We start from the raw sequence: 24,222 nt of genomic DNA, 5'->3' as shown, positions 1-24,222 counted from the left end.
ATTAGTGTGAAAAGATACATAAATCAATAGATGGCTAACACGATCACAACGCACAAACAATTAGGAAAATACAATTATGTCCAAACTGGACATTGAGGTAGAAAAATAGAGTATCAAAGGTTACGGTTAAGTTACAATAGCCGTTCCGTCCTAGTATGGGACTCCTCAGCAATGCGTCCATAATCCTGCGCTTGGGACTCGAACCCAAGATCTGCGGCCTCACACGCGAACGCCTGACCTCTAGACCATTCATCAGGCATTCAACGGTGTAACTCCAATCAATCCATGATATTACACGATCGTCAACCATTGCCTTCAACAATTAAGTACCTCACAACAAAAACCGTTAAACTCCACTTATCACAGCTTCTCACCAGAACCCCAGGAAATCTATCTTGAAGCCATCTAGTGCTTCCAAGTTTTCAATGGTGATCTAACATTGTTCCATTCATGATATCAATCTAAACTTAACAATCTTCACAACCCTATACTGATCTTAATAATTACTACATCAAGTAAATATTTGAATTGTTAAAATATAAAACTATTCTTATTGTAACGTGTCAAGTTAATCATCAGTCTAGTTGTTTCCTTTTTTTAAATCAGCTTATCGGTACTTATAAATAATAAGTAGTTCTAAATGTACCTTTTTCTTACTATACCTCAATAATAATTAAACTTTATTCCAGTTAATGAAGTGTTATGTTCTATTTGTTGCGTCATTATGGTTTATCAAAAATAGAAAAGTTTGGTTGTATTGTTGTTAGATATAATAATAATAAATACAAATAACTAACAATAGACTGAATGCGATAACTGATTGGATTATTGTAAAGATAATTCTCATAATCTAATGGAATGAGTCTATTGAAATAATAATCATCTGTCATTAATTAAGTGAAAATTGTAATTGAAATATTATGATTATAAGTGAGATTGAGCTAATCATTGTCAAGTCGAGAGTGTTGGCTAGAAATTATTTATAATGACAATTCATGAAGTTTGAATAATGTATATGTTTTGAAATATGTTTCGTTGTTCAGTAGATGTACAAATGATATATGGTTCGCCGGTTATCCATTATATTATCCTAGTTAATAATCATCATAATGTAGTTAAAACTACGAAATGTTCGATGATTGAAACAGCTGTAGTTATAACATTACGTTACTTATTAAATAAAATATGTATGTTACGCATCGTGGATGAGTATAGGCCGACCACAAGCATTTTCCAGACAACTCTGTCCTTGATAATCCTTTCCAGTTGCTATTCATTCTTTCCATATCCGCTTAGAATTCCCAACGTAATGTGTTCTTACTTATTCCTCTTCTCAGTTTCCATTCATGATTCCAAGTTAGTGAATACTTCGTGATGCAGTTTGATGGTGTCAACAATGTATCTCTTATCCACCTTCCAGAGTCTTTTCCTAATTTCCTCTTCAATTGGAAGCCGGTCTGTCCTCTCACACAGTGGGTTGTCGCTGATAGTATCAGGTCAGTCAACATTGAGTATATTGTGTAGATAATCATTTATAAATACTTGTACATCTTTGATGATGGTTTTGGTGGCTTTCCAAGTTTCAGCTCAGTACAGTAGAACTATCTTGTCTTGCCAACCCTCGCCTTCACGTCTGCATAGGATGCTTCTTGTTCATCAATGATGCTGCTGTCCAGATATCCGGAACATCCCACATCTCCCAGAGTTTCTCCATCAAGTGTGATTGAGTTGATGTTCTCCGTGTTGTATTTGAGGATCTTGGCTCTTGCCTTATGTATGTTGAGGCTTAGTGATGCAGAGGCCGCTGCTACACTAGTTGTCATCACCTGCATATCTTGGTGTGTGTGTGTGTGATAGAAGAGCTAAGTGATCTGCGAAGTTCAAATTGTCTAGCAACATTCAAGCTTTCAATCGTCTGATAACGTTTCTCACTTGGAATGTAACTGTCGTCTGTCTTCTATATATGACTTTTCAGCGTAGTCCGTCGTACAAATTGTTCATGATGTTGATGACCTTCTAAAGTACACCATAGTGTCGAAGAAAGTTCCATAAAGTTCACCTATCCACACTATTAAGGATGTGGATATATAGTGACGAGTTCACTCGGTCGATTGTTCACCAATGATCTGTAGTGCCGTGATTTGATTGGTACAACTGATCCCACTCTTGATTTGTCTGATGACCAGCCATCCTGATTTCTTCGATTGTTGGTGGAATGACGTCTATAGGAAGGTCTGAAAGTGTTGCTTTGATGTCCGGTTGATTCAATGGAGCCGACCTATTCAAGAGTTCTTCAAATTATTCTACCTAGATGTTTCCTTGATCTTGAATCTCAGTGATTGGATTACCTTCTTGATCATTCACTCCGGTTTACTATATTTCCTTGCCAGTTTCTTCATCGTGTCATATAGTTGTTTCTTATTTCATTCTCTTGAAGCTTTCATGCTGTCATTGCTAAACCTTCTACATATTTCTACTTGTCAGCTCTGATGCTCCCCTCACTTGCTTGTTTGCTTCTATGTATTCAGCTTGTGCCTTGACTTTCTTTGTTCTTGTTCGACTGTTGTTAATTGCTGTTTTCTTGTTCTCCCTTTTTCGAATCTTGTCCAGAGTCTCAATAGAGATCTATTCTTTATGATGATGCTTGTTGTGACCCGGAACCTCCTGACACGTTTAAATTAGTGCTACTTTGATCCCTTTCTAGTTATCCTCCATAGTAATTTCATATTCTTTGAAAAGATGTTGTAAAACGAGGAAAATGTTGTTGAGAGTTATCTTGAATTCGTTGAGTTTGTTAATATCTCGTGGGAAGGTTGTATTGGGCCTTTATAATGCCGTTTCTTCAGCTGTCCAATCCTTCTTTAGCTTCACTTTCATCTTAGCCACAACCAAGTGGTGATCTGAAGCTATGTTAGCTTCTCCCTTGGATCTCATGTCATTTAATGTCCTTCTGAATTTTTTACTGAAGCAGATATGATCTATCTGGTTCTATTTGTTTTGGTCCGGTGAGACCCATGTAGCTTTGTGTATGTGTTTGTAAGGGAGTATTGTGCCAACCAACTCTGTCCTGGACAGTCCTTTCCAGGTATTCTCAAATGCTGTCTATTCTTTTGACATATACCTTAATTTCCTGAAGTAATGTGTTCTTTAGTGTGTTTTTTTGGGCAATACAATGCCGCCTATAACAAATTTTTAAATGCAAATAGATTGGCCATTCTCGTTCCTTCCATGTCGTCCCATGTTGTCTTCATGCTCCATTTCGACTTTGGCGTTTAGGTCTCCATCAGGATGTTCAGGTCCTTTCCTGGACACTTCTCTGCGATCAGCTGAAGCATCTCGTGAAACTGGTCTTTAGTGTCATCATTGTTATCATTGGTAGGTGCATAGCACTGGATAAAATTCATTGTGATTCCCTCCTTCTTTGTTTTGAATGATGCTTTGGTGATTCTTAATCCAAGAAGTTCCTATCCTATAAGTGCATTTTGTGCTTCTTCGGAAAGTATAAGATCAACTCTTTGAGTGTATGGGTCATTTTATTCTTCATGATCAGAGTACACCAACATCTGTTCAAAATCTAATCTTTTCTGTCCAACTTGAGTCCAGTGGGTTTTACTGATTCCGAGAACCCCCAAGCTATATATCCCCGATTCCATGGCTATTTAATTAGTCCTCCCGGTATCTCATTCTGTAAATCTTTCGGAATTTGAACATATAAATTAGAATGTTTTATTTGAAGCACAATTGCACTTCCATGAGAGTCAATAACTTTTGAACAAACTTATTCTGTTGTAAACTATTCTTTCTGATTCCGACTATGAATGGCAGTTTATATATATATATTATATATATATATATATATATATATATATATATATATATATATATATATATATATATAAGTTGAATCCCAGGAGCATAATTACATTTATTTTCACATAAAATATCTAAAAATCAAGTATACAATTAGCTTGGGAGAGATTTCTTTTAAACTTATTGGAGCAACGGGTCCAGGATATATCAAATAAATCAGTAAAAGGAAGAGAGTCGATATGTATTTGAACAAACATGTGTGATCGAGTAAGCACACGAGTTTATAATGTAAGACACTATTTATTAACTATGATCATTTAGAACCAATAAGACGACAAATAAAGGTAAACGAATGAAATCCAAACATTTATACGTCAATGAGAATATAAACAACTGATCACTCTTTTGAGTAGGGATACTTATTAAATGCATTTTTTATCCATTCATAGGGTTAACATTAATTGCACGGCCATTTATTAAAATTTTTTTCGAGTGAACGTTTTTTCATCCCCATCTTCCAATAATTTTCATTCTATCAGTTTAGGGGTTGTGGAGATTGTTAAGTTTTTGATTGAAATCATGAGACAACTGTAGCTAGACCACCATGGGAAACCTGGAAGCACTGGACGGCCATTTCGTCCTAGTATGGGACTCCTCAGCAGTGCGCATCCACGATCCCGCACCCCGCGAGATTCGAACCCAGAACCTATCAGTTTCGCGCCAGGCGCTTAACCAACTAGACTACTGAGCCGGCATACAATGGTGTTAATGTCTAACCTCAACCAATCCACTGCTGAGGAGTCCCATACTAGGATGAAACGGCCGTCCAGTGCTTCCAGGTTTTCCATGGTGGTCTAGTTTCAATTGACTCATGATTTCAATCAAAAATTTTCATTCTGTTTCGTTCAGTCAAATAGCTAGTTTTAAGTTCGTTATAATTGGTTGATATAAAATGTCAGGACTTGACGATAGAGCGCATTTTCTCCCAATTATGGCCGTGCAATTAATGTTAACCTATTCATAGCAAGGTTGTTGGTATGTGTACTTCAGTGGAACAGGATTGTTACACTTTCTTTGAGTCTGTTGTAAAATCATGAGCAGCTATACAATAAATTATTCATTATTAAATAATTCATGCCCATTTAATTACTAAAATTGCAAAGTTACCTATTTGGTTTTGTATATTCTCATTACTTATCACTAATATGATCAAGTGGGACGTGAAAATCACATTTGTCTAAGAATAGATCACAGAAATGAAAAAAATTAAATCATTTTAATGAATAAGGACATAACTAAATGCTTTACAGTATTTTTCTTAGCCATTTTCATCAAAACTTCTGTTCAAAACAAGCTAGCGATTCCCCTGTTCTTTCTTGATCTGAGAAATTTTAACAGAAAATCATACTAATTTCTAGGTAGTTTGGTAATAGAATCCAGGTTGCGTGTTTCATCCTATCTGAAACTGGTTATTTGGATGTCCCTGAACTCGTGTTAATATTTACATAGGACTCTGAATTAAAACCTTTCGCTCCAAAAGCCAAATCACGATCTAATTCTCCCCATTTAATAAAAACAGTTGCTTATCTACTTTTTATTTATCCTTCATTATTTATATATTTAGACAGATTATTCATATACTTTGTATCATAATAATATAAATGTTATCATTTTACTTTTATTAGCCATGCCATTACTACCACACTCGTAATCTTTCTGTCAATTCTCACCTCTTATTTATCCCGGTAATATTGACTTAATATCCAGAATGATTAAGTTTCAAAGTGTGTTCAAATTATTATTATTACTCTTATTATTAACCTTGTCCTCCCTTTCCCCATTTCCAGTCTAATTGACCTTTTATTTTTATATATAAATGTTCTTAACAAGTGTACTATGTGTGATCAGATTGCTCGAAATGTATTACAATAATATATCATCACATAGTTCAGATAATCTTCATCTTCTTATTACATTATCAAAAGTTATCAAAGGGACTAATTTACTTTAAGTCATCGTTTTGGTTTAAAAGTGTTCTGTTCGTGACTATTTTGTTAACATCACCTTGACCATTTTGTAACTACTTAGCTTCGGTCGTATAATTTGTTTCCAGGTCATATTCTTCGCACGACTAAGTTGTTCGACTAACACATTTCAGCATATCAAACCAATTTTACCAACCACAAGCTGAATATGTAATATATGACAGTAACCAATCATGTTTATCCAAGTCCATCACCTGACCTACCTATGTTTTCGCAAGTGGAATACACCGTATTCTTATTGGTTTTCAAGTACCGTAGGCGTTTCTGCCTTCTGATTGGTTTATTTAAAATTGGTCTTCTAGTTTAATCCTATAAATAACAATGCGTTATTTGACTGGATGTATGGATCTAATACCTTATGGTTGCTTTGTGGTTCGTTTCCTTGTTGTTGGTTTGCCTTGTACATTCTGAACCATATAGGGATTGTGGTAAGTGTATGACTGGTTTGTACCGTAGAAGTATAGCTTTAATTTTCCCCAAAAATGCTTTTACACTTAACGAGAATATAGTGTAGCCGAAAACTATAAATAATGATTAGATCACTTACATTAGTTTATTCGTTTAAATGCTACCAACACTGTAGAATATATTGTGATAAAGAGTAATCAGATTTGTACCAACTATAAAATGTTAAGATTGTTCAGTGCGTACTCTAGTGCCAACGAATTGACCTCCACTCAAGTGAGAGAGAAAACAGTGGTCACACTTAGTATTGTATTTTGTAATTCGAATTAAGGGCAAACTAATATTTTTAAAGACTATTTACCTACAATTGAATTTGGTTAGAAACGCCAATGTGCTAATACATTTTGATTCGGTGACATAAACTATTACAGTAAGCCCATAGAATAATTTTTATTATTTGTCTAATTGCTGTAATTTGGACATTTGACCCACTATACAAGACTATGTATGAATCTCATTGAACGCATCAATCTTTATCCTCTCATTGGTTGTAAACACAGACAATCAAAAATTTACCCACAATCGATCAACACTCAAAATATATATGAATTCTTCAACATACTTTTTGCTGTATGCTTTCTTTCTGCATGCTTGCGGATTTTATCAATTATTAACAACACACTATCCTTACAACTGGTGTTCTGGCTTTTGAATAATCTCGAGTAAATTCATAATACTAGTAGGAGATTTGGCTTGCGTAAATACTAATTTAACGGGATATTATATATTGGAGTCAAATATAGAGAAATTATCTTCTACATTATACTACCGAATGACCATGAGGACTTAACCCTTTCTAACCCAGCGAAAAACAACAAGTGTAAATGAACGAGGTATTTTCCCTGGATTAAGAATTACGATGTTGGATCTTCAAAAGCTTGTACAGAAAATCCTACTTCTGACTTGACTTCTGTGACCGTATAACCACCTCTATGTTGATTGGTTTGTAAGTATACTTTATGTTAACTAACCTATTAGACGTTAGAATTGATAGGTTCAATTGCTAGTCATTTGAATATCAATAGGTTCTGTTAAGTCAGCCAGGTATTATTATAAACCCACATTACAGATTGTGCCCGAGTACACACACCTGTACTTGGTAAAAGATTTGAATTTTTTATTTTAAAAAGTTAAATATGTAAGATGATTACTAGACTTCATTACTTTTTATCATTTTAGAAATCTATGATAACATTACAGCTACTAGGGAATTTTTTCACAATACAATAAGGGACCTTTGTAGTATGTATCAGTGATCTCTACATTCTCAAAATAAAATGAGACGGTTGCCTACTCCTAGCAGTCATAAAAATGTAGGACCTGGCACATGTGTATATCATTCGAAATCTCTGTACGTTCTGTTAGTGGGATATAGATTGGATTAAAGCATTCCATAAACACAGCAAGTCAGTAGGATAGATCATATACGCTGAAATAATTTTTAATGGTTATTTCATTAAACATCACTTTCAAATTTATCAGAGATGGTCGACCTGTTGACTATTTGAGTTTATTTCGCCATTATTGTTTAATATTTCTGTATTAGGATCTAAAGTTGGAAAATTACATTCACTAACTGTAACACCATGTGACAGGATACCATGTGCGTTATATAAAGGTCGAAACGCCACTATTACAATTGGATTCAGTACCCGTAAGTTATTTAATTACATGTTTAATGCCTTTCATTCAACAATTTCGTATCACTACTAATATGTTGGTTGTTTTAGAGTACACAACATAGATCTAATGATTATCTAGTAACTGAAACTGGTTGGATGGATAAATCAATTTCTGAACTTGGGTCACATTATATGCACGGAAATTATTGAAAGCCTACTGAAAGTATGAGTCAAAAAAGGATGTTCATTCCGACTCATGTCAAACTCTATATGGAGAGTTGTAGCAAACTTAAGCGTAGATTATAACAGTTGATTTTAAAGATGAAACTTCAGCGATTACAAATACAATAATGCCAATACTACACTGGCCATTCTAGTCCTAGTTTCTTCAAAGTTATCGAAGGTCAATAAAACAGCTCTGTATCAAACAATCGACCAATCATATTTAAAAGTCGTGTTTAAATTATTCACTGTGAAGTGTGTTCATGTTGTAATACATGAAAATATGTATGTCATTCTTATTCACGACCATCTCAGGGATAGATGCATGTTACATATATGGTCGAGCTGTATCATTTACCAATCATATCAGTGAACATATATAAATCACTAATCCCTTGAAAGAAAATTCACAAAATTTGCATTATCTGAATATGAAGAGAAAGTGGACAATGCCTGGAAAGATTTGTGTAGGATATAGTGTGAGAAAAATTTTGTACGTAGATTTATGATCCCTACTACAATATGTAAGTTTACAACATTCTTAGCTTACATTTTTTTGTTTAATAAGTAACAGCACAGTGCAGGGATCATATCGGAATCACTTTTACTCGGATAACAAATTGACCTCCCCCCGCTTGTATTCTCAATGACTGCTTTGGGTAACAAATACTTAGAACATCTAGAGGATATGAAAATGAGTGAAATACTATCAAGTATTATCTAATAAATGTATGGATAAGTAAAACAATCGAATAACACATGACAAGTAGGTATCACAATTCCACCTTAAAGACTACAGTCCTCAAACCAATTATGGCAGTTGCAAATGAAGAATATAAATTATCAACTTCCCAGATTAATAAATAAATCCATTTTATATCATTACGATGTTATGTTTTGAATTCAGACTTGTGACTAGTTCACTTTAATGGCTAATTTATTAATTTACCTAATCTGAATACATCCAAAGTAAAAACATTCAAGTTTACCACTTTTGTACTATACTACTATTTCTCTCTTAATTACAGAAGAGACTGTAAAAGATGGTCATATTTCTGTACATGGAGTGATTGCACATGTACCAGTACCATTTCCACTTGACAACTCAGAATTATGCAACTTTGTCAGTCCAGTGTGTCCTCTAATTCCATCTATAGAGAACTATACACACACGTATTCTTTGTATGTTAGCACATCATATCCATCGGTAAGTTAAATCAAATTTATCGTTTACTTTGCATCACATGCACATATTTAAGAACAGTGTTTCATCTGCGGACACCTATTGTAATTAGTTAAGGATTCACCATTTGTAATACACCAAATTGTCGGTTGATAAATGTATGTAGCGTTATCGGGGAATTTGTTTGCTGACATTATAAGCTACACACAGTGGGATGGTGGGTTTGAACCACTTAACCATAGTTTTGATAACCGTCTCACCTATTTCACCTTGTTTAAGAGATTTAAAGTGTAGTGATGGATCACACATTTCAGTTACCCACACCATGGATAGACGTTTATTCTTAACGAGCGCAAAATGGATAACTGGATCGGTATTGATGATCGTTTTGATCCGAGCATGGTCATAGATATCAAAGAACAGTTACTGAAGTCCCGTCATATACAGTGCATTTTAGTAGTTATTTTATTATAATCGCCTCTGTACTTTTCAAACCCCCTGTATCTAAAATCCACAAACCAATAAAGGGTATCGTATTTCTAGAGCCAACTATTCACACCTTCCTTAATTTTTTTAAAAAGACGGAATCTCCAGGGAAGCTAGTTATCCGTAGAGAACGTTTAACTTCTGCATCATTACAGTATGTACACCAGTTAATATACTGATATGAATTTGGCTTCGAATTTTACGTATGTAACTTTTTGTCTCATCACTCTTGCAGACTATTCCCCTTACAAGTATGCTTTTTAGGGAAAAATCTTAAACATCGTCAACATATAGCTCGGCACAAATGTGCGTTAGCCCAAGTTGCCATACGTAACTGGCACAATGTGCTGAGAATAACAAGCGATCAAAATAGTGTAGTAGCAATCATAAAAAGAAGGGCTTAACCTTAGGAATATGGTTTAAAAGGACAGAGTGGGGAAACGTATATATGAAAGGATACTGAAATTCAAGATCGAGAGGAAAATGAGGAGTGGAATGCATCTATGTCATTGTAAATAGTTCTGAACCATGTCATCCGACGTCTCTAGCCAGTGATTACAGTTGGGGTTATTAACCAACAAGGTAGTCTATGTCCATCAACATAGTTTAGACTAATAGTCAGTGATTTCGCTGACTGATGCCACGTTTTGGTTTAGTCGTTTCTTTCTTCCTGCCTACTCCAGCACTAACAAGAAGTGTCCGTCGAGGTAGGTGGTGGTTAAGCTTGCGTGATACATGTCCCAACCAAAACAGTCGATGGAAATTCACTACGTCATCTACCTGTTTGACACCGGCAAGTACCCTATATCTAACCTCAACATTGCTTACTTGGTCATGTCATAAAAGGTGAACAATGTTTCGAAGACATCTGCGACCAAAACTTTCGAGCCTACGCATATTCTCTACTTTTATAGATCACGTTTCATAGTTATCAGATAGGAAATAGTGGATCTCTGACCAGTTTACCCGCCCATTGGTTGGTAGATTGACATCTCACCTGCGCCACAAGTGACCCAAGTTAACAAACACCAACAGGACTTCCTGAGTCTGTATCGACATTTCATCAGACACCGACCCACCGGAGGCTGACGAAACTTACAATATAAGTGAAGTGATCGAGAATTAACTACTTCACTTCTTATCACTATTTCAAGCATTGACTTAGACCAATCCTAAAGCAACATTTTGGATTAATAGGGAACGGAACGCATTCCGAACATGCTAGTGTTGCTGTTCAAGGCGTCTGAAGAGACTGGATTTGTGTATTCTAAATTGATAAGCCTGGTAGGAGATCGACCCTCCAAAAGTTAATTAAAGAAACTTTTATTGATAGGAGGAAATCGATGCGTAAAATGGGAATACTGTGGATCCCTGTGGTTAAGAGTTCGCCATACGAACAATTTGTGGTGGTCGGTATTCGATATAATCATTAAACTTCGTATACAGTTCGTCTTGATAACCGTCACTAGATAACTGCCCAACGGTATATTAATCAGAAGGCCACACACAGATATCCAAAATTACAGATTCGTTAAACAAGCATGAAAGAGCTGTGCCGAAAGGCAAGCGAGTGAGTCAGCGAATATAAGTACGAGTGAGCGAGTACAATTAAGCGAGAGAGAGCAATGAACATGAGTAACATGGACATATATATACATAGTGAGATGTATGAATCATCGAACCAATTAAGCGGTTAGTAGTAAGGCTGGCAGTGTGAATAGATGCGTAGGCGATAGCAATGCTCAACCATACATGTTCATACATTCGCAACAATAATGAAGATACAATGATATAGATAAGTTATTGTTGTACAGATGACTCAGTTCGTTAATAAGTTAACAAAATGACTTGATCGAATTAAATATGAACAAACTCAATTGCATATGAGTTGCTATAAATTCCTCAAAACTATTGGACTAGTCTTTGCGTAACTATACTAAAATAGGTGAAACTCAGTCTTTGGAAACTCGATATGCTACAGAAATACAGCCTTTATACTATCGAGGATGCCACAGGTATTTGGAGTTTTGACAACGCTTTAACCATTAACACCTAATATGAATCGTACCCACCAAGTGTTTTAATTTACGGCAGCGAAACATGGCCATTAAGAGTAGAAGATACTCGTAAGCTACTAGTATTTGACCATAGATGCCTTAGAAATATTGCTGGCGTCTGTTGGGATCACCGGGTAAGTAATAGTGAGGTTAGACGCAGGGTTTAGGGAATGATGGTAAATCAGTTGATGAGGTTGTGAATCTTCATTGACTGAGATGGTTGGGCCACGTGTTACGTATGCCTGAACACCGATTACCACGTCGTGCAATGCTAACCGGTGTTGGAGATGGTTGGAAGAAAGTTAGAAGCGGCCAAACCAGTGCTTGAAGTCACTAACTTCTAATCTGAGCCATGTTGGTAGATGCAGACTACTTGGTTGGGGTCCGCGTGACTATCGTAACCAATGGTAAGATACTCTTGGTGACATGGCTCAAAATCGATCACAATGGCGTCGGTGTATACACTCTCTGTCTTCCCTTAAACTAAGAGATTAAAATCGCTTCATATCTTTCTTTCTACGAACTAATTCTTTCTTTCTGTACTATATCCTTATTGCAATCTTTCTTTTATATATTACTACAAGTGAATTAACTACTTTTATGAATCCGGTGTCCATCTTGTTGTGTTAATGAGGTATGACAACTTGGACTGATGCATATATGTGCCTGGTCCTACGTTGTAGCCGATTGACTGACTGACCCACCAAGTGAAATCAAAAGATAGAAGAGAGGAGGTTCGAAGATATACTTGATAGGCTATCAGTATATCGAGAATCAACTGATCTAATCTGGCTAGCGATCACAGGGGATGTTGAGCACGGTGATCTGGTGCGGATACATGACTGAGCTCCTTCAGCTAGGTGAGCCTGTTAAAACTAATGTGGTCAGCATCCAATGTCGAAGACTTACAGAGCTATTGATTTTGGAGATTTATTTACCACTACGCTATCAGCACAACGAACATACAACCGAACAGTGAGAAAGGGGTAAAACAAATTAAATAATGTGAAATAGTCACGCTTATAAAAGAAATATACTTTCAATATTGATAATTCAATAAAGACGGGTCACACCAAGGTTAAACTGCGTTATAGACCATAACTGTTAACTTTGCTTTAACTGTCCTTTACATATTTCATGATTCTTCCAATTCTGTTATTATTTCAGTTACACTATGTTTCCCTCCCTGTTCTTTTCAATTCAACATTATTCTGGCAAGCATTCCAATTCCAATTGCCGTTAAGTACTACTTATATCTGTCAGCATAAGTAACGTACACCACAGTACAATCAGCTAATGAGAAACCACGAAATTGTCATTTTCCTCTTATATGAATCCATAAAGGGGATTAATTGTATAGAATTCAGTCATATATTTGATTAAAACACGAGCAGTGGTACTATAAACTTATTAGGTATCCGAATTTACAGCTTCGTTGCTTTGTTCGTACCTAGTAAAAACATAGTTTGCATTTCTAATGATATCAGCTAATAGACAGCAATTTAATGATTTCTTAATCTTAAGTTTTCCTCTTTTCAGATATCTTTAACCATCAGATGGGAATTACAAGATAGTTCAAATGAAGATATAGTTTGCGTTGAATTCCCTGTTCAACTTATATAAAGTACAATGTATAATGTAATTCATTCATTAGTTTAGTTAGTGTATAACAAACCATTTATCTTATTTTGCAATAAATTATGACAATGAGAAAAGAGGGACAATCATAAACTTCTGAAGACTTATTTTTCATTCTTATCTATCAGGACAATTCATTGTTTGTTTATTTTTAATGAAAAAAGACAGACAATAATAACTATTTCTTACTGATTTCATCTTTGATGCATTTTGTTTGATTGATTAGTAAAAATCTTTCTGATCAGAGAAGGGTTTAGTGGAGATTGTAGTAATTTAGTAGTTGAATTATTGAGTCAACTGAAGCTAGACCAACATGGAAAATCTGGAAGCACCAGAAGGTCGTTTCATCCTAGTATGGGACTCCTCAGCAGTGCACGTTCATGAACTCGCTTCGTGATATTCGAACCCAGGACCAATCGGTCTCACGCGCGAACGTCAAACCTCTGGCTTCAATTAACTCATAAATTCAACTAGTAAATTACTACAATCTCCATAAGACCCCTTTCTGACAATAATCATCATATGCTCACTAGTGACTGTCTCGAAAAGGTATTTCCTTGAGATTTAGTAATAAGCCGTGACGAGTGGAATTTAACCAGGTCTGTTGTGAGATAGTAACTGACTGAAGACAATGGTGGAGGGTGGGTGTTATGGCTTTAAGTTGCGGTCGATTTTTACCCTGTGCTAATTGTTGTGTCCTTGACTGGAAAATTATAGAGCAGCGTACTTATCGATCGATTACAGTGACACGTAAACACGTACGGACGGCCTAGAGTCTCGATTGGTCTCGCTTCCCTGTCTAGCCCAGTCAGTTGAGTCCAGAACACAAGTCACAACCTGAGATATGAATCATTATACTTCAAACATACTCTGTTTATATACCAATCAAGCATACCACATCGTACCATAAAATAGAAAACAACATTTTGTACAATATTCAACAAGTGAACAGATATCGACCAATAGGAAATGTCCATTTAAAGTCCAAGGACACCATTGGACTTAACATGATAATTATTGGTCTATTCCTCCGCATCCACAACAGTGGGGCAATTTCGTGGATTGGTTGAAGTTAGATATTAACACTGATGGATTCCGTGTAGAGGTTAAGCGTTGGTGTGCGAGACCGACAGTTCCTGTGTTCGGATCTCATGGGTTGGGATCGTGGATGCGCACTGCTGAGGAGTCTCATACTAGAATAAAACGGCCTCCATTTTTTCCATGGTTGTCTAGCTTTCATTGACTCATGAATTCAACTGTTAAAAATCTTTCTATTATTAATACATAAATAATGGATTAATATTGTTTTATCAGAATGGGTTTTGTGGAGATTTTTACAGGTTGAAATCATGAGTCTATTCTGGTTAGCGTATTTTTTTTAGCGAAGTTGTTTCCTACGGCAATACAATGAACAAGTTAGATGCAACTAAACTATTTGAACCTCGCAGATCACCTAGCTCTTCTATCACACACACACACACCAAGATATGCAGGTGATGACAACTAGTGTAGCAGCGGCCTCTGCATCACTAAGCCTCAACATACATAAGGCAAGAGCCAAGATCCTCAAATACAACACGGAGAACATCAACTCAATCACACTTGATGGAGAAACTCTGGGAGATGTGGGATGTTCCAGATCTCTGGACAGCAGCATCATTGATGAACAAGAAGCATCCTATGCAGACGTGAAGGCGAGGGTTGGCAAGACAAGATAGTTCTACTGTACTGAGCTGAAACTTGGAAAGCCACCAAAACCATCATCAAAGATGTACAAGTATTTATAAATGATTATCTACACAATATACTCAATGTTGACTGACCTGATACTATCAGCGACAACCCACTGTGTGAGAGGACAGACCGGCTTCCAATTGAAGAGGAAATTAGGAAAAGACTCTGGAAGGTGGATAAGAGATACATTGTTGACACCATCAAACTGCATCACGAAGTATTCACTAACTTGGAATCATGAATGGAAACTGAGAAGAGGAATAAGTAAGAACACATTACGTTGGGAATTCTAAGCGGATATGGAAAGAATGAATAGCAACTGGAAAGGATTATCAAGGACAGAGTTGTCTGGAAAATGCTAGTGGTCGGCCTTTTCTCTCCTATTAGAGGGTAAGAGGCGTAACTAAGTGATAATAAACATTAAATTTTAATTATACAATATTTGTATTTAAATAAAATGTTTAAAATAACATTGATTCATTCATCTATCACTACAGTTCATAGTCATTGTCATTCGTTATATGAACTGTAAATATGCATCACTCAGATGTCATCTAAATCAACGTTATATTTTATACATGCCTATTATAATCATTTACTGTATAATGTTTGTGTATTGTTTGTCTCAGTTAAGAAATAAATCAATAATACCTAAATAAGGGAAAATCAATCAGTGAGTTACGAAGTAATTTATTTCCAACTGAATTATATTGTATATATGTATCTGTGTATGTCTGTAAGTGTGTATGTGTGTGTAATTAACCATTAACCATTTTTTGAACAATAGCACCAGGGAAACTGTATAGAAATAAGAAGACAATTAAACAAACCAAGAATATGACAAAGATTTTGATCAATATCCACTTTAAACGATATTTGACTAAGTAACGAAGAGTATTCAATGGTCCAAGGAATTTCATAAATGATGCATCTGGTCGACTATATATAAAATAAAATGAAAACAATGATTATTATTTAATTTTGTCAAAATCAATACAAATTGAATACCATGATCAGACTTAAATTATGAATACACTGAAAACTAGAAAATACTAGAAAAAACTGTTCCAGTTTAGTACAAGACTATTTACCATTACGCATTCACAATCCCACAAGAGTTCAAACCCATAACCTTTAGTCTCACGTATAGACGCTTAATTTTTAAACCACTAAGATGAAATTCCATATCAGTCAGTCAGTAACAACGTAGAACTTCGTACGTACGTACATCAGTTTGAGTTGCTATACCAAATTAGCACAGAAATGCAGTTGTCGATTCGAATCCCGTAGTGGTAGAGGTACTATTAATTATATTCGAAAATTAATTAATTTAATCAGAATAGTTTACTCTATTCAGAAGTAGTTAGATAATTAAACCGGTTTATAATATTTTGAAAAAAAAATTCACATGCATCATTCTATAATTCAATTGTGGGTGTCATAAATTTGGCAATAAACTAGAACTTAAAAGATAGACGATTTCGTGAAACAAATAGGGCTATTATCCCTATCACTATTGTTTGCATGGGTACAATTAAAATGATCAACATCTTGTCATCAATATGGTAACAAGTTTTTAAAAAAAATTCGAAAATATTCGATATGAAATTTTTTCACTTGTCAAATATTGTGTATTTTTGTAGTTAGAGTATGAGTCAGTCAGTCAGCTACAACGTAGGACCAGGCACATATATGCATCGGTCCAAGTTGCCGTACCTCATTAACACAACAAGATGGACACCGGATTCATGAAAGTAGTTAATTAAGTTGTGGTGATACATAAAAGAAAGATTGCATATAAGTACATAGTACAGGAAGAAAGAATTAGTTCGTAGAAAGAAAGATATGAAGCGATTTTAATCTCTTAGTTTAAGGGAAGACAGAGAGTGTATACACCGACGCCATTGTGATCGATTTTGAGCCATGTCACCAAGAGTATCTTACCATTGGTTACGATAGTCACGCGGACCCCAACCAAGTAGTCTGCACCTCCCAACATGGCTCAGACTAGAAGTTAGTGTCGAGTATGAACAATAGGAAGCGACATCAGTTACTATGTTAAGCAATTTAGTCGTCTGGTATATTTGTTATTTTTGGTCGACGAATCCTATGTATATTGATTGAACGATCTAGATGTGTGCTTCTTAAACTATTAAGATCGTGGTGCCTACTAGACGGTCAGCTATAAGCATCAATGATTCGATGTAGTTTATTAAATAACAATGGGGTTTCATTATTGAAGATGATTCACCAAAAGTATTTGATTTTCAGTGATTTTAAACGACTAGTCGTTCGTGATGGGATTTACAAGCGAGAGAGAAAAATCAAAGTTGTATGAAAAGTTTTAGATTGGTTGAGTCATACTGATTGGCTAGACCAGTATAAGTATTTCATATGCTTTGATTAACAGGATCGTGAATATGTAGAGGCTAATTTCTCCTATATCTGACTCCAATAAATAGTATCCCGTTAACTGAGTATTTAATTCAGGCTAAATCTCCTAGTAGAATTATGGATTTACTCGAGATTATTCAAAAGCCCGAACACCAGTTTATAGAGATAGTTTATTGTTAAAGATTGGTAAAATCCGCAAGCGTACAAGAAGCAAGCACACAGGGAAACCAAGTGAGTATGTGTTTGTGTGTGTGTTAAAAATTCATATATTTATGAGTGTTAATTGGTTGTGGATAAATTATTGATTGTCTGTGTGTTACAACCAATGGGAGAATAGATTAAAGATTGATGTGCAACCACTTGCTCAATCAGACTCACTCAGAAAATTACATAGTGGGTTAAGTGCCTATATTACAGTGAGCAGATAAATAATACAGTAGTTGAATGAGCTTACTACAAATACTCACACCTGTGGAGTTCATCCAGTGCTTCCAGGTTAGGGTTGGTAATTGTATTTTAATATTTAAAAGATTTATTATCAACATTTTTGACTTCATGTGACTAATTCCAATGCTCAATTATAAATAAACATATTTCTTCAAAGTTCTATCCGTATAATTCACTTAATGTTGGAAGTGATATAAATCTTACAGTTTACATTACGCATTGACATTAGCTGATGATAAATATATTTTTGTGACGTCCCAATAAGTAGAAAAATGTATTTCTAAGGTTTTGTCAATTTATGTAAGCCACTTCTTCAGAGTAGTTAGATAGCCACTGAAAATCGGGGAACCCTGAACAGCTGCTTTTTCTCGGTGTAGAACTCTCATACAGTTCATATCGATGAGCAGGTCACTGAAGATAAGTTTGTTATTTAAACTATAAGATTCAATATTCTTCACAAATTCATATGCTAAAATTAATCATGTACTCACAAATTGCCGGAGTTTTTTTGACAAGTCGTAACTAGTGAGATTCGAGTGTGGTATTGGATCCTAACTCAGTGATTTAAAGAAGTAGCTTTCGTCTCTAGGTCTGATAGTCCTGGGATCAGTCTTTAGTAGGTTTGCGAATGCACACTGCTGAATAGCCTTATACCAATATAAGGCCATTATCCAATCCTCCTTGGTTTCCAGTGGCAGTCTAACTAAGGTCGATTAGCTACATAAACCATAAAATCCAAAAATCTCGATAAATCCTTACGTTAAATATATGATATTGTCTACCACTCAGTAATCAGTCTGTGTAAACATTTCCATCATATAAATAGTCATTTACAACTGGAACATATAGCGATATCGTCTCTAACTAAGATATTGATTAACGTCGATTTTAATCCCACATTGACTATCAATTGCCATAAGACTGAAAATACAATTTCTACATGCTAATAAATTTGTATGAAACATTGATCCACCGTTGTAAAACATCCATCAACCTAATAATAATAGTAATCATTATTTGTATAATTTAAAATAACTTACATTGGTAATTATTTATGTTACCATGGTAATACATATACATTAATAAATCAGCAGACCAGCAACTATATTTAATGTAATATAATCATCAAATCAAATGTGTATAGTTGTGCATTTAATTGTTTGTGACTTAAAAATTTAACTTAGATGGATTGATATTAACTAAAATTAGTATTTGTATAGCATGAATAATACATCATGAAGTCATACATGTATACACATGTGTTAGAGACAGATTTTTATGTTAGATACATCACTTCATTATAGAGATGATTGGAATTATATAATGAAAGTTTAGTGCATGATAATTAAATTATGTATGAAGTTGTTTTGAATGATCGATCATTTTTAAATTTTACATAAGGCGAATTCAATGATCAATTCAATCTACTGATTAATTGAATTTTAATAGTTGAATTCATGAGTCAATCGAAACTAGATCACCATGGAAAAGTTGGAAGCACCAGACGACCGTTTCATCCTAGTATAGGACTCCTCAGTAGTGTACATTCACGATCTCACTTCATAAGATTCGAACCCAGGACCAATCGGTCTCGTGCGCGAACACCAAAAAATCTGGATTAAATTGACTGAAGACAATGGTGGAGGGTGACGCAATTTCGTGGATTGGTTGAAGTTAGATATTAACACTGATGGATTCCGTGTAGAGGTTAAGCGTTGGTGTGCGAGACCGACAGTTCCTGTGTTCGGATCTCATGGGTTGGGATCGTGGATGCGCACTGCTGAGGAGTCTCATACTAGAGTAAAACGGCCTCCAGTTTTTCTGAAGTTTGTGCTGATGATGTCGTTCAGAAGAACGATGAAAGCTCCACGACCAAACCATCCAGTTCAGACAACAAAACTCCACCAAAAGTCGTCTACAATTTATAATCTCTTTAAATACTATAATGAGTTTGCTTATTTTATTTATTTATTTATTTGAACACATAGATATTGGTACAAGAGGGCACCAAATATATGTGCGCCGCACCATATTTGTGTGTGGGCTGTGACACTGCCCGGGTGCCCAGACCGAAGCAGGTGGTTTTCTTAGGAGGCCACACCCGAGCCTTTGACCTAAAGGTCTAACCCACAAGGAAGTGGGGCATCGTGAGGAGGTGCAGTCCCATGGTAGCCGGTGACCAACGATTGGTTCATACGCCATTTGTTCCCGCAGGATACTGGAGCCCATGCGCACCATTGGTTTGAGATCCGGTTAAAGCGCCGGACATTCGCTTTTCGTCTTCTCGATTTCGTAGACAACACCCCCGCCACGAGAAGGCAGTAAGTAGGACTTCCCTGGCAGAGGCTGTATACGCGTGGCCGTGTGAGAGCATTTCGAGAGGGAGGACGGACCCAGCCCACTCTCGGCCATACCATCGCATTTGGGGGCAATGAACCCGATTTTAAAGATCAACTCCTTAAAGATTGTACAAATACCATCTTGATAAGTGTCAACTAGCATGAAATCTAGGTTTGGGGTTTTTTGTTAAATACCTTCGATTCAATTAACATTTTATAAGTGCTTATGAACTAGTTAATGCGAATCAAAATACCATTAAATTGAATCCATTTTCATTTGGCTTAAAATAGCTAGTTGTATATAACGGTACTATAGATTAGAAAGTCAGACCTTAGATTTTGTTGTCAAGATATACCTAGTGTGTAGACAATCAAAATATGCTATGAAATCTCTGTCACTACCTACATTGAAATAAAGTATCGAACGAAGTAGATAGATAACACAGAAAGTTACATTATAGTTTCAGCAAAATGCTACATTATTCACCAGTTAAGATGATTGAAAAATGGATGATATCAGGAGATGGTTGAAGAGATCGGAAAACCTACATCTTGGTGGTGTTAAGTAACATAATTAACGATTAAAGGTAAATGAAGAAAACGTTTTATCTATATTTATTGTCATAAACCTTGTAGGCTTCCATACATAGGACTACTTATCATTTTTTATTTGTCATTTTTCTTCATCTTCAATCAATCAACCTCTAAACCGTTACCGGATAAATTCTATACCAGTACCAAGAAAAATATACTCATTAGGAATCAAACCTAATGTTTACTGCCTGGGAAACAATAATGTCGTTATATAATAGACAACTGGGTCACGATAAATCACTTTTTCAATGGGTGATATATTACATGCGTTGCAGACGAGTACCAACTAGCATGAAGCCTAGATCCAAGATTTCCTGACCACTACCTCCAACCATCAACTCACTAGAAATTGGTAGATAGAATTCAATCAGTAGTAAAGGACTAGACTAACATGACGTAGATAAGTATTTACAAGTTGATAAATAGCTTTGTCAATAATCATTCGACATAGTTTCATTTTGTTCATTTGCTTATTGTTGTAACTTAATCAGGAAAGTGAGCCAGTCTTAATCACTGATCAAAAAATCATAGATAAGGCTTGCACACACGTACACAAACATATATCCAGAATAATGACAATAGACAATTGAAAGCCAGCAAACAATTGTAATAAATTACTCAACATACTCTGGTTTTGGCAGTCCATTTGGTTCTTCACGGCCTAAGCCAGCAGGATTACTTTCGGCTTCAGCACTATTCAACATTTCCAACTGACATTCAACTTTACCCTAAAGTAATACATTGGGAAAAATTGAAAGGTGTTTGATTAAAACGGTACCAGCAATATCGACAACCGGAAAGTAAGATTTACAGATAAAACCCATACTCGTTGTAGAAGCTGGTGGCTACTTGGACTCGGTAGCTATTTAGATAACATATTAATGTTCAAAGTAAAAAGCAATAGGTTAAAGTCTCAGCATGAATATAAACACTTAGATGCAGGTGGATCCAGCTGACGAGTCCCCAGTATGACGAACTGCGCATCCTAGATTCTACTTTTAAGCACTATCTAACTTCAACTAGAACTTATGACTGGATGACTAACTATACCGAGACAATCCTCTAAGGATGAATATAAACCAGTAGAGGGTGGTCAGTTTCAGTCCTTAACATTAATAACAGAGAAACTCAAACCCTTGCAAACAAACTGTTTTATCAAAAAGGTATGTTGTTGAGATTATCAGGTGTATTAAGATGAGTGGCAAACTATTGTTTCAGGTAAACAATGAACGTATTTCAGTGATTTATTAATAGAAGACGAATGTCTAAAGGGATACAGGTACATCCAGCTGACGAGTCCCAAATAGGACGAAACGAGCGTCCTGGGTTCCACTGCTAGTCATTATCCATCTTTGCTTATAAGAATTTTGTTTTAATTTAAAAATGCATGATTTTAATGTTTTCAAGGAAAAGTGTAGATTTTTCCGTATTCAAACTATTCTAAACATCTCCCATCCCTACAGGATCAAAATCTCTCATATAAAAGAAGAAAAAAACGTAAAAATTGATGTCACTAACTATTATTTTCAACCGTCCTAATAGGTGCTAACATCTTGATTTAATTCTGAGAAATGTTCGTTATCTGTAATTGAAGATCTTAGGTAGTATAGTTTAAAATAGGTCTAAGTGGTGCTCAGGCACTTATAATTTTTCCTTATTTAATATCGTACCTTGTACTTGTTTTAAGTTATAGATTAGACAAGTCAACTAACTAGCTCGTTGGTAAATTGATATGGGATAGAAACTGTTATACAAATTCAAAATTTCCTTTATACAACCCTACTAAACGTGGCAACTTAAGGAATAAATCAAAACACAAATTCTAATCACTTACTTGAACGACAATTTCTTCATCTTCTTCATCAGTAACTGGCCACCAACCACGTGCAGTTCTATTCTTAAACATTGAAAATCTTGGACAATCTGGTTCTAATTGATGTAACCCACAACTTTTTGCAGTTTTCGCACATCGTGGCAAGGATGAAAGACGCATTGTCAGTGATCCTAGTGAAAGAATACCAAAAAATCTTTTGAAAGAAGTCACTTAAACGATTTAATCTTTAGGTGTTCATAACTTTAAATCAAGGTTATATTTATCGTAACTGTTATTATTTATGATAGTTCTAGGTTTATGAATTATTTGCTTTTACGTGATAGATTTACACAGATTATTCTGTATCTCGTTATTGAATTAAAAATAAGGACAGACTTCAGTGAAATTTCCACTCGTATGACTACAGATCGTCTTCTGTTTAAAAGAAGTTTTCAATCGTACCCATATAATCCATTAACTTTATTCACATAAATTTATCTTATTTCTAACTTCTAACCTTGACACTGACCATAGACCTAAAATCTAAATTCTAACCTCAAACCTAAACACCAACTAGCAAGGGTTTTGCTTCAAAATCGTATATAATGATTTCATAGGATAATCTCATTCTTTACAAGCACATTATTGGTACATCATCGAACTCAATAAACATACTGTAGTTCCAACTGCATTTACCAATTCATATGTACGTGCCATAGCACATACATTGTGAGAACTGAGAGAAGAGTACATGTTCGCATTTCTGAGCATGTTCCAAAAAACTTGATGCTGCGAGGAACTAGGGCTCTCAACAGTACAATAGCCTGTCATTTACTTGACACCGGGCATACCATCGATATTCCGCACGCTTTTAGAATTATCAGCAAACAAAGAAATACGACTGCTCTCCTTTTTTACTGAAGCGGTCGCGATAAGAAAAACTTAAACCGGATTTATGTATTCAAAAAGAGACAGTAGTAAACTTATTATTACCCTGGTAATCCATTTTTATTTTATTTATTTATTTTTAAAATATTCATTTTGTGTTATATTCCCCCCCCCATTACCGAATTCTTAAACCAACTTTTCATCCACACATTTCCGCCCACTTACCCTCTTAATTCATGTTAACTTTTCAAACTCTATTCAATTATTACATAACCTATCTTATCATTGTTTTAATTCAATGAATCCTTCACTACCTCTAAAATTATCACACAATTTGTGAATCCCACTCAACCACTACACCACCCATCCTGAATTGTTTCCTTAATTCTAACACCAATTAACCTCTGACCTCTTCTTACATATATATAGTTATTATTGTATAACTTGGTCATTCCAATCTTTCACATTCACTTATATCAATTATT

General features: G+C 35.3%; 2 protein-coding genes across 6 annotated transcripts in view; one reads left to right on the top strand and one right to left on the bottom strand.

Annotated features, from left to right (window-relative positions):
* Window positions 1-6,195: 6,195 nt before the first annotated feature.
* On the top strand, window positions 6,196-13,725 carry NPC2_1 (Phosphatidylglycerol/phosphatidylinositol transfer protein). Of its 5 annotated transcripts, none has more exons than XM_051212387.1 (5): window positions 6,196-6,283; window positions 7,867-7,974; window positions 9,196-9,371; window positions 13,430-13,514; window positions 13,550-13,725. In XM_051212387.1, the coding sequence occupies exons 1-4, from the start codon at window positions 6,214-6,216 to the stop codon at window positions 13,511-13,513; spliced, it is 438 nt and encodes a 145-aa protein (XP_051072569.1). In that variant the 5' UTR covers window positions 6,196-6,213; the 3' UTR covers window position 13,514; window positions 13,550-13,725. The 5 variants fall into 5 exon arrangements, with proteins under 5 accessions (XP_051072569.1, XP_051072570.1, XP_051072573.1 ...); XM_051212388.1 differs by having other exon boundaries at window positions 9,193-9,371; window positions 13,415-13,514; XM_051212391.1 differs by having other exon boundaries at window positions 9,193-9,371; window positions 13,550-13,720.
* The window catches only part of FER1L6_1 (Dysferlin, limb girdle muscular dystrophy 2B (Autosomal recessive)), a 117,815-nt gene continuing 102,986 nt past the window's right edge, over window positions 9,394-24,222 (bottom strand). The window contains exons 38-40 of the mRNA XM_051212384.1: window positions 22,871-23,040; window positions 21,664-21,764; window positions 9,394-16,201 (exon numbers count right to left, since the gene is read on the bottom strand). Of these exons, the coding sequence (XP_051072566.1) occupies window positions 16,021-16,201; window positions 21,664-21,764; window positions 22,871-23,040 (452 nt within the window). The 3' untranslated portion in view covers window positions 9,394-16,020. The remainder of the gene's footprint in view (window positions 16,202-21,663; window positions 21,765-22,870; window positions 23,041-24,222) is intronic.

The sequence above is a fragment of the Schistosoma haematobium genome, chromosome ZW (assembly GCF_000699445.3).
Source record: "Schistosoma haematobium chromosome ZW, whole genome shotgun sequence".
Taxonomy (NCBI): Eukaryota; Metazoa; Platyhelminthes; class Trematoda; order Strigeidida; family Schistosomatidae; genus Schistosoma; species Schistosoma haematobium.
This window is presented reverse-complemented; position numbering and strand designations above follow the sequence as displayed.